Below are 12,319 nucleotides of genomic sequence, written 5' to 3'. Positions count from 1 at the left end.
CATCATGGCCCAGCCATCCGACGGCTCAGCGAATCAGCGGACTGGTTGTGTGGTGACAGCGTCGACTTTTATTTTGTTTTAAGCGCCGGGGCGCGATATGCTGTTTACATATCAACAGAATGCCATACTTTGTCTGCATTTAAAGACGCGGTTTCAAATTGTATGTGTACATGACGTTATTTATTTGGTGGATTAGTCGTCGTATTTTGAGTTATGAACACTAATGAATGTAGATACATCACAGTTTCAAGAATGTTTAAATAAAGTTTCATGATCAAGATAAGTATAGTTAAAATAAAATATGTTTTATATCAAAATACGATCGTCAAATCTACAAGATTTATGGCTGTGAGAGGCGGGCAATCAATTATAACGAACATTCTGTCGATTTGGTTTAGTTTTCGACTCGCGTCCCGCGCCGTTAATGTACAAAACGATGGACGGATTAAGTACAAAACTTGTTACTATTTTTGTATAATATAAAAAATATATCTAGTTTTACTGCTATAAGAGATTAAGTATGGTCGAGGAAAGAATCCTGAGGTGTTGATTCGCGATTGTATGTGTATAGACTGCGCATGATGACTATTGTCAAGTTACATAGTATTGTTTGTAGGTGATATAATTTTATGTCTAGGATTCTAGACACACACATGAGCGATTCTCTGTTGTAAGAACAAAATATGTTTTATACATATTCATAACGCGATATGGGTTATGTTTTAATGGATAGATGAATCAAATTTATATAATGACAATGACTGTCTTTGTTCACTTTGAAGTGTTTAGGTTTTAAATTATTTATTTCAAAATTGTGTCGTGTCCATTTTTAAAAATATCATTAGGGGTGTAAAATTGAATCGAATGAATACAATATTTTACCACGTTAGCGTAGACAATTTGTTTTTAAGTCACTGGCATTATTTCCCCGGCTGGACCCTTTTGATTCGGCGAATTGCGTAGGCCGTATTCGGCGCATTTACCTTATGTAATTGTGTTTTAGTTCTACACAATGTTTCTGGTTGAATTGTAACTTTACGCTAAAGGTATAGAGTTTAACTGTGGTTGTGGAGCGATGTTTTGTTACGTCAATTGTTTCGTCAAACGTCAGTGAGATTTCTGCTTTGTTACGTCACATGTCCGCGCAGGTACCTCCATAGTTAGGCGCTATAGCTGTAATATTAGATTGAAAATGTATGGTTTATTAGAGAACATTTCTAAAGGAGCGCGTATTTCCACTACATACAATACTGGTTGTAATTGTTTGAACAATATTTCATAATTACTTATTTGGTATACCTTGAGTACAATCGGTGCTTATTTTATCTTCCAATCGAAATCATGTACAACGTCAGTAATTATTTTAACATTACCGATTTGTCTTTAAAATATAACTATCTATAGATGTTATATAGAGCTGTTCCACTATCGATTTATCGATATATTTACTTTGTTTTTGTAGTCGTAGTTATTTTGGAATCATTGACATGGTAATGTATAATATACAATATTGTTAAATATTAATGATATAATTATATCCTGACTGTAAAGTTGTGTATATAAAATATATTTAGACGTTTGTAATAGTGGAACAGTATTATAAACTATGAATACCTCGAAAACTGTTACCGGTTGCTGCGTATGACAGCGAAAGAAGTATGAAATAGTAATAAATCTTAATGTAAGAAGCGGTACTAGAATTTTGTACATTTTTCATTACAAACAGGCTATTAAAATTTTGTTTACTAATGCTTTTGCACACGCTTGCCGAGGTATATTGTCATAGATCATTCAGTTTGTTAATTTGATTGACAATTTTAAATTAAAAAACGGCCAAGTTTATATGATCTCTACACCTAAATGAATATTTGAAGAAAAAAATGGTAGTTACGTCTACATTTTGCTAAACCTGATTTATAAAATCATTCACCGAATCCTAATGAAATGAACATGTAAAAGTGTTATTTTATTGTTTATATTGACGTATTTTATGAACGCATACGCGACCAAGTACCGCTAATTAAAATATAAAATCACATTAGTATGTAAACATCTTAATTCCAGTGAGTTATTTATAAAGGTTTTGTTGTAGTTATTCTTATGTTAAGAATATTTACTATATTTATAAGTTTTTAATTTTGTGTAAAGTGCGGTGGTAGTCTCAGGGTATGATAGTTGTACAGAGATGTGCCAGAATGTAGTGTAAGTTTTGTTCGTTATGGATCTGCGATTACTGTATTTATACGGTTTTGTTATTTTATAATACTGCGGTCGGAATAAATTTGGATGGAACACGGCCCGTTTTTATCCGCGGATTTTGATACGGCATCATCACAAATGGCAGCTAGGCAGCCATCTTTTTTGGTCCAAATTTATTTATATCGCACGTTGCAAACGTATTTTTTAAAGAAAAACTAATCTGGGTATAGAATACCCTATTTAGACTTAAGAAAACTACGACTGGAATATGTAATTATTAAAATTATTTTATTAGAGTCTTCTCAGATCAAAGTAGAGATCCAACAATACCTGTGTCTTATTTGTAATGAAGTTCGTACCTTGTTTATTTACATAATGTTATTAATTGTGACGTGGTTCCGGAAATTGTGAAATAAATTATAAAATGGTGAAACTCTTGTATTATTCATTTGAATCATTTAGTTTTAACCTATCAAGACGGTAACAATAAAATTAAGCAACACGTACCGCTAATACACGTAGCGTCATGAGACTGCAAGTAGGTGAATAGTAAAAAAATTGAGCAATTTTATGAAATTGAGAAGCGAGTTTTCTTTACACTAAGGTCTGGCTTGTAAAGTAGTAGCCGTAATTTCAAGAGACAAAGTTTAAATTCATAATTTTATTCCTTACGCGTAATTAATACTATTTACATAACAATTTCAGTCGGTCCCGCCTCAGACGATGGCGAATTGGTCGTACAGCAGCTCCCGCACTTTGTAGTATTCCTCCGATAACACGCCTTCTAACGCGACGCGCCCGTTCTCCAGCTAAAAGGAATTTTAGAGTTTTTACGAATTACAAAATTAAAAAACTTACATCTATCTTTGAAGAGCTAGAAAAGCTGTGCTGTGTAAAGCTGCCCCTTTTAAGTTAGCTGGAGCACGTTTTTGAGGCAAAAGTCAAGACCTGTATACACTTGGAGGCTTCTTCATACTACATAAATCCGGGTCCTGATATGTGATATGTGCCCGATCCGTTCACCGTATCGCCTAGTTTTGATATGAGCTCTGATACGATACGGACTTGATAGGAGCCGAGACTGACCCATGTCGAGTCGCTTTTTGTCTGATCATCAAGGTATGTTGGATGGTTAATCGAGGGCTTAATACAGAAAGAACTTCATACGATACGAAGAACGATACGGGGAAGTAAGCCGTTCTGGTCTGGTGCGGTCCTGTACGGGGGGAGGATGTTGCGAACGATCCTCCTTCCACCTTTATACTCTCGGCCTAAAGATTTGTAAAAACCAAATTCTTAGTGTCTTGTCATTTTTGTACTGTTTGACTAGTTTTATTAAACTTAAGCCCGTGATAATATATTTCTGTTTGATCTCCTCTGTATCTTTTTTTCAAACGCACAATTTAGTACAGTCCACATTTCGTTCACAACATGCAACGCTACATATCAGGACCAGACTTGAGATGTGAACAGCGTTAGCCGATAGCGTTAAAACAATCCACTCACGCGTCTGATGGCCAGCGTGCCGTTGCAGCACTCGAGCGCGCCCTGGCTGAACTCGGCCGACAGCCCGAGCTTGGCGACGGCCGCGCGCAGCTCCGACAGCCGCACCGAGTTCACAAACGACGCCGCGTGCGCCGCGCCCGCGCACGGCTCCAGAGACATTACCACGTCGCTTGACGTGTCCTCTGCGATGCATATAGTTCCAAAATACTGAACTGTCCTATGCATGACATTGACAGTGGGGCGCTACCGTCATTACCGGATCGCTGGTTCCGATTCTTACCATATTGGAAGCCATATATTTCAACGATGGTAGCGCCCCCCTGTCATTGAGTTTGGTGGGACAGTTCAGCGTGGGTCATCTATACGTAGAACGATGAATTATTATGGGTCTAGACTTAGAGTATTAGGCGCACACAGTTGATTTTTCGTCGGCCGATAGTTTAGTCGGGCAGTTGATCAGTATGGGCATGTATGGGAGTGCGCACACTACGCCGATTCGATTTGGCCGATTCTTCATACAATTTAAAATCGGGCACAACTATCGGCCAGCTAAAAATCAACGGTGTGCGCCTACTCTTAACTGGATCAGTGCCTGAAGTATAGGAGTGGGCACGAAGAAGGCAGTCAAACGCATAACATGTCAATATCAGGTACTAACTCAGTAAAATGCTATACCTTATAATACAGTGTTCTGATCGATGATTCTGAAATCGATAATTTGGCTACTCTTTCTTTCAAACTACCGCATAAAACTGACAAATCAAAATGAATACAGTAGGGCGTAACATTAGTTGATTTTTATCGACTGCTACAGTTACTGCTGGACTAGTCTTTCCCCCAAGGATTTCACAACAACGCGTTGTCTGCATTGCTTCTCGCGACCTGAAGGTCGCGAGAAGCAATGCAGACAACGCGTAAATCTTGAAAGTATATTGACGATCTGCTGAAGCAGATCGTCAATATACTTTCAAGATTTTTTTCAGTTTTACAAGATATGGAATAGTGGTGGAGTTTTTCACTTTTGTGAGCTTTTGCTATTGCAAATTTTTGTGAGGCAAAATAGTTTTACTTTTCTAAGCAGTGTAGAGGAGGTCCTCATAAAGATAGCAGCAAGATAAAGATACCCACAATGCCCTCATAAATATAGCAGGAAGACGCTGGGTGCAGAAATCGCGCTGGTAGGGCCCAAAAGATAAGGAGACATGTAAAGTGCCCCATAAGGGCTACCTTTTTCTTTTTTTTTATTATTATTTACTATATTTTGACGTTCATAAGTGCCACTTGTGGTCTAAACTGAATAAATATTTTTGATTTTGATTTTTTGAAATGTTTGGGAAATCGTTGGGAGAGGCCTACGTTCAGCAGTGAACGTCCTGTTGCTGAAATGATGATGATTATGAAGCCGTGTTCTTCGCTCCACTGGGGTACTTAACTATACCAGGCCTCCGTCACTCGCCTATGCCTTCCGAGATAATTACCTACAGCGCGCGACAACTTCAAGTTGCAAATCTGTCCGGGCCGCCACGCGCCTGTTTGCACACGCGTATTTCTATACACGATCGGTCGATCATCGTCGCAATCAAGGTTTATTGTTCCAACAGCACTGTTATTCTTCTTTAATGCAAAATTGGAATATTTAGGAATAATAATTAACTGTAGTCATTTAAATAATAAAAAAACTACACTTTTTAAATAATAAATTATTTTGAAATACTTATGACAAAAAACTATAGCAAAAAAATTATTTTAGCTAATAAAAACATTAACTTTACTTCACCGTGTCTATTTTCCGACACTACACCTTTTAAAACTGTTTGTTTAATTTCGAATTATCGCAACACTGAAGTTTATTAATAGGTACTTTAGAGATGGTACGATTATACAAACTCCACTAGATTAAAGTTTTCTAATCGTAAATACAATAAATGCTTCTTAAAATTAAGTCAAAGTCAAAAAGTCAAAATTTCTTTATTTGTTTAGACTAATAAATAGTTCTTACAAATCGTCATATGCTCTTAAGGAGCCTCTACATGTCTCATAATCTTTTTACCCTACCAGCGCTTCGAGACCAACATTTGGCAAGTGCTGAGAAGAAGCGCCGCAACAAACTCAGTCACCACTGTCTGCCGGTTAATATAAATAAATAGAAATAGTAGTAGTAGGTACATTCGATTCAGGAGCAGTTCACTGGGTATACAAGATTGCGTGGTATATTAAACAAGGTAGTGACGTGCTAATATCTAGACTTACATATTAAGGTACTAGTAGAAATGACTCGCATACATAAATTTGAAGTTAATTTGAAATTTGAAAAATTAAGTTTTTATTTATTTTACTTTGCTCATACAACCCTGACGCTTGAGCGGTGACGTACATCAATTCTAAACGTAGTATCTTGTGAGCGTAGTAGTAAGGTGCGATTTCGAATGCACCATATATATGCGTTGGATATTTTGCATTATTATTATTACCGTTAAAATGTCGGCATCTGATCCTACACAAAGGAGTGCAATTTCTGTTGCTACTATTATGTATTCTGTGACTATACTGACCTGTGGTGGCATCAGTTTCCCTCTGGTGCGGGCGCGCGGCGACGGTGGCGGAGAGCCAGGCCAGCTCGGCGTCGCCCGCCTTCCGCCACACGATGTCGCTCATCAGGCTGTCGGTGAGCTTCACCTGGGGGGAACAGGACAGTCAGTAATTATACAGGGTGGAAACGATAAGTGATCTCATTCGATTATTTCTAAACTACACAAGATATCGAAAAACTGATTATTGATCCTGAAAGTGCTTCACGAGCTCTTTCAAACGATATCAGTAATATTTATGTTACAGAATTAACTGGATCTATCCGAAAAGTCAATTTTTTCAGCCTCCATATTAAATGTATGCCAGCCACACAATATTAAAAGTGTATTTTTTTTTATTAAATAATAAACACTTAAAATGAACTTGTAACTTGCATTCTTATTCAAAATTATTCATGGAAAACATTGGTTTTAGGCTTAACTTGCTATAGTATTATCAAGACATGAGTGCCATGACTGTGGCAGTACTAAATGTATGGAAGCTGGAAACTTTGAATTTTCGGATAGACCCAGTTTGTTTTTCAACTTATTATTGGTACCGTTGGATAGAGCTCGTGAAGCACTTTCAGGATCAGTAACCAACTTTTGGATATCTTGTATAGTTTTTAATATTATTTGGTTTTACTAAATGTATGGAAGCTGGAAACATTGATTTTTAGGATAGATCCAGTTTATTTTGTAACCTATTATTGGTACCGTTGGATAGATCTCGTGAAGGACTTTCAGGATCAGTAACCAGTTTTTGGATATCTTGTATAGTTTAGAAATAATCGAGTGAGATTACTTATCGTTTCCACCCTGTATAGTTCTTGCAACTCACGAAGGCGAGTGAATTTTACTTGTGTGTACGTGTACATGCACATAACGAGTGTAATATCTATCAAAACTTTTGAAAAACGAACAGTAGCGAGCCACCACACATGAAAAGCTCACTCGCCTTCGTGAATTGCAACAACTATAGTTAGAAAGTGTAATCTTCATTTAACAATTTCCCTTGACCATGAAGATGAGGTATTTAATTTTGTTACAGCACAAGAACTCGAAGAGACATTTCGATTCGTCTCGAACTAAACGCAGATCTATACTATCAAAATTGGTCTCAAAACTTCGGGTTTAAGTTGAACGAATAAATAATAAATTAAATGCTCTGAAACTAGAAAAAAAAATACACATTAGATTCTGCCCTGTGATATTGCATGCGCATGAATTTCGGATTTTCTGCCTTGTGTCGAGCGAATACATCATATTTAACGACATTTTGATTATTTACTTACTTGGTAGATATGAGACTCCGTGGTAGCATCAATAATGTCACCGCGGTTCGGAGTGAAGATCTTCTCTATGCCTTCGTTCTGGCAGTGTTTACTGTAATGAACACAAAAAAAAAAACTTAAAAAAAGTCTTGGTTTCAATACACAATAACAATTAACAAGCTTCCCAATTTTTAGGTCTATGGAACTAATGGTATAAGAATATCTTTCAAGAATTAACAGTTTTCTACACATAAATGAACTAAAGTACAAAAACCATTGACTCGTTTTTGACCGTTTACAAAAATCGTAGCAATGATTCCTTAGGTCTAGAGTTGGCTAATGAGTCCTATACAGGTCTGTCTAATATAACAAGTAAAATTGAAAAGGTCCAAAATCCTTGGCCGCTCGTCTGGCCGGCCATAAATTTCTTAATTTTTATTCTTAACCGATTGTCACATTTTTCTTCCTCTTGACTTTTCTACTAAGCTAACACGAATGTAGAACAATGTAATTTTAATTTGACACCATTACAGAGCCTTTCAATCAATAATCTCTCGTAGTGTCGGTAACGTAATTTCGTTCACCGCCCCTTTTCCACCGCTGGCACGGGTGACTTATCATCGTGACAGGATGTCTCTATAGATAAGAACTACGTTGTCTCTTTTTCTCTTTATAAAAGTGTAAAACAGAAAGATATATTGTCATTGTGATAAACAGTCACCAGTGCGGACATCATAGCCATACTTACCTAAGCGTCATCAAGGCAGTTTCGTTGGCTCGCAGGCCAACAATAGCCCTCGGCTTGGCGTGCGCCACTAATCTTAGTAAAGACTCGCCGTCACAGCGGCCTTCCAGCTCGATGTACTGAACGCTGGCTTTCACGCTCACTGTGCGTACTACGCTCACACACTTGCTAGGGACTTCTGTCACCTCCTCTGTAACAATAATATGCACCATATATCTACAACTAGCTGACCCGGCGAACTTTGTTCCGCCTTAATGGCAATAAATAAGCAGACTTTTTTTTTACTTTCGAACGGGATAAAAAGTATCCTATGTCCTTCTCCTGGCTCTAAACTACATCCCTGACAATTTTCAGCTAAATCGGTTCAGCCGTTCTTGAGTTATAAGTGGTGTAACTAACACGACTTTCTTTTATACAGGGTGTTAGGTAAATGGTATATGAGCCGACACTAGCCCATGTTAACATGGGAATATAAATGGTATGGTGAAGTCAGAAAATTGATATCTTCATTTTAATTATTTTAATTTTCATACAAATCGGATTTTATAAAATTTATTTTGTATTCAAATAAAAAAATATTAAATGATAATATCAAATTTCTGACTTCACCATACCATTTATATGCCCATGTTAACATGGGCTAGTGTCGGCTCATATACCCATTTACCTAACACCCTGTACATATAGATATATTAATATCTACAATAATAAAATTCAGTTTGTATCAACAGCAGGTCTACTAATTCTAAATATTGATAGATGGCTTTCACGGTAACTGTGAGAATTGCGCTCACGCACTTGCTAGGGACTTCTGTCACTTCCTAAAAACAATTTATATCTATAAAAGCGAAAGGTCACTGATTGACTGACTCACTCATCACGAAATCTCAGAAACTACAAATGCTAGGAGTCTCAAATTTTCCACGGGGGTTCCTTTTAGAACGTAGGTGCTCACTAAGAACGGATTTTACGAAACTCCGCCCCTAAGTAGGTAAAACGGGATCCACGCGTACGAAGTCACGGGCGGCCGCTAGTATGCACCATATTATCTACAGTAATAAAATTCAGTTTGTATCAACAGCAGGTCTACTAGTTCTATATATTGCAAGCTTCGGGCAGAAATTGAAATGATGAATTTTAATTTCTGTGACGGGTCTGGGTGTGACTATGTATAATATTTATGTATTTAAAAAAAAGTATATAAGTAGTATATCCGTTAAGAGCGTTGTAGCAAAAAGTTGGCGTNATTTAGCGTGGATTAGCTGGGAGCCAGTCGTGGTTGCGCCGAATTTTGTCAGTGTGTGCGTGCGCGCCGCATACGTATATTGGCGCGCTCACATACAAACCGCGCTCGGTGCGTTTCTATGAAGATGACCTACTCATTTGTATTTACTCTAATAGAAGTGGGCACGAAGGAGGCAGTCAAACGCATAACATGACATTGACATGTTATGCGTTTGACTACTAACTCGGTAAAATGCATAATATAGATGACCCACGCTGAACTGTCCCACCAAACTCAATGACAGGGGGGCGCTACCATCGTTCAACTATATGGCTTCCAACATGGCAAAAATCGGAACCAGCGATCCGGTATTGACGGTGGCGCCCCGCTGTCAATGTCATGGATAGGACAGTTCAGTATTTTGGAACTATAGGACGATTAAATGGGTACAAGAGATATGTACAACAATGTTCTCCCGAATTGGTGGTAGGGCAAGCTATATTTGGGATGTGTATGAGTGCCCTGGAAAAGGCCTATGTACTGAATAAAATATATTTTCATTTCATTTCATTAAACTGTTTAAATGAATATTGTGTTATATTAAAGTTTTTTCTATTTCTATCACCTAGTACATTGGTTCCCAAACTTATTTGAGACGCGCCCCCTTTTGACCATACAAAAAATTCCGCGCCCCCCTCCTCCAGTCAAGATTATTTATTGGTCGTATCGAGCAGTCTGGAATGCATTCTTTCAGCGGTCGCAGGTTTCTTACAGATGGCCCGCGCCCCCATTTTTGGGAACCAATGACCTAGTAGGTATAGCAAAAAGAAAGCGCTAAAACCCAAACTCTATCAGCGGATTAGTGGTATATTCCACTTAGATGGGATACCACAGATTAATGTGCAGTTTTAGGTCTGCTATCGGAAGCGTCCCCGGATTGCGGATATAGGGGGATGGCCCCTATAATGGGGCGCACCAAGGTTAATACCAGCGCGGACAGAAACCAAAGCCCTATAGATCTCATCAACTCAGCGGACCCGTCAGGAAACTCGTAACCCAAAATTCAATGGACCGGAGACCGCCTTTGCAACATTTGCTCGATACACAATGGCAGGGGGTATCTACAAAAACCCCACAGGTAGAGGCTGGCGTAGTGTTTAACCTGGTCTATTCTTTAGAGGGTCGCTCCTCTATCAGAGGGTTTAGTGTGAGTTACATAAAACGTCCTCACCTAGTGAGCGCGTAAAAAAATGATTGTACAACGCCCCTAGCGGAAACTTTCAAGAACTAAAATTTTCATATATTTTTTTAACGCGCTCTCTGGTTAGGACATTTGATGTAAACTCACACTAAGCCCTCAGCAGAGCTGACTGAGCAAACTAATACAGAGCCTCACAGAAGGGGGCTGGGCGGGTCGTTTTTACCGTTTGTTAGTCGTATACCTCGAAATCACAAAATCCTTGTAGCTTTTCACCTATTCGCATTTCACCGTGATAGCGTTTTTTGTTGTAGCGTGTAATATCGGTAGTATATTTTGTTACTAGCATATCNGGGGCTAGCTGGCGCTGTGTGAAATTGTCCAAAGAAAAAAAAAAAAAAAAATATTGCAAGCTGGCTTTCACAGTCACTTAGGCTTAGTTTGCATTAACATCAGCCATTTAACAATAACTCACTATAGGCCTTATACAGAAGCTCAAAGTTGCACAGTGTGCTATGGAGAGCGCTATGCTCGGTGTTTCTTTACGAGATCGAATCAGAAATGAGGAGATCCGTAAACGAACTAAAGTCGCTGACATAGCCCGACGGATTAGCAAGCTGAAGTGGCAGTGGGCAGGGCACATAGTACGCAGAACTGACGGCCGATGGGGCAGCAAGGTTCTGGAGTGGAGGCCGCGTATCGGAACGCACTAGGGACCTGTTACCTCCTCTGTAACAACCACGTAACAACGCAATATGCACCTTACGATAGCTAAACAGAGTTCAATTTGCAGTAACACCACCATCTTTGCAATGTGCATTACAAATGTAAGTACTTATTCATAATTTATTCGAGATGTTTAATTGTAAATTACACTTTACTTATAAGAGGAATTCTTGTACTTACTTGAAAGTTCAATAAATATTATTTATTATTATATTATTATAACTGGTCTACAAACAGGTAGGTAGCTTGTAGATGCGATAAATACAACTGTTGACACCTCCAAAAATTAGGAGTGAAGTTGGTGTGAACTGAGTCTGAGACCCATTTATAAATAAATAAAATTGAACGCTGACCTTCAGGTTCTTGCTTCGGCGGGGGAGCGGGAGCAACGTCTCGGATCTCTCCCTCGGCGTCTACTATTTCTGCTAGTCTGTAGTCCTCGGCCTGAAAAGAAAAAAAATTGTCGATTTTAAAAATACTAAGGTTAAGTTCAGACGAACGCGCGACTAGGCGCAGTAAGTCATAAAAGTAATTTAGGTTCTGCAAAGAGGTTTTTGTAAAGCGCTTTTACAGTAATTAAGCGTGGTTTTGACCGCAAGCAGAGATCCCAAGCGTCGCTAAGAGTCTCTGTGCAGAGTGGGATTCGCAAGCGTATGTCAACGGGTAAAACTGTCCAGCGCCTCGTGACGCTACATTACCGACCGTATAACATGAAACATAGGGTTTTATTTAAATTACTTCCTTCTTGTTCACTTCGCCGAGCCTCATCAGGTCTGCACTGGTCATAAAGCACGTGTCAGGCCCGGTTTCCACCAAGGCGGAGCAGAGCGTACCCACATTTTCATAGTCCATATGACATGGTCTGTCACCCATATCGTT

At 38.6% G+C, this 12,319-nt stretch overlaps 1 protein-coding gene across 1 annotated transcript; it reads right to left on the bottom strand.

The window, feature by feature from the left end:
* Positions 1-1,131: 1,131 nt before the first annotated feature.
* LOC114354025 (probable cleavage and polyadenylation specificity factor subunit 2) lies at positions 1,132-12,313 on the bottom strand. The gene is made up of 7 exons (XM_028306250.1): positions 12,179-12,313; positions 11,794-11,980; positions 8,295-8,481; positions 7,568-7,658; positions 6,258-6,381; positions 3,706-3,887; positions 1,132-3,008 (listed from the first exon to the last, which is right to left on the bottom strand). The coding sequence occupies exons 1-7, from the start codon at positions 12,311-12,313 to the stop codon at positions 2,916-2,918; spliced, it is 999 nt and encodes a 332-aa protein (XP_028162051.1). The 3' UTR covers positions 1,132-2,915.
* Between the last annotated feature and the right edge of the window lie 6 nt (positions 12,314-12,319).

This window comes from Ostrinia furnacalis, unplaced genomic scaffold (genome assembly GCF_004193835.3).
Source record: "Ostrinia furnacalis isolate ACB-3 unplaced genomic scaffold, ASM419383v2 OfSCF1911, whole genome shotgun sequence".
Lineage (NCBI taxonomy): Eukaryota > Metazoa > Arthropoda > Insecta > Lepidoptera > Crambidae > Ostrinia > Ostrinia furnacalis.
Note: the sequence above shows the minus strand (reverse complement) of the source record. Positions and strands in the feature narration are given on the sequence as shown.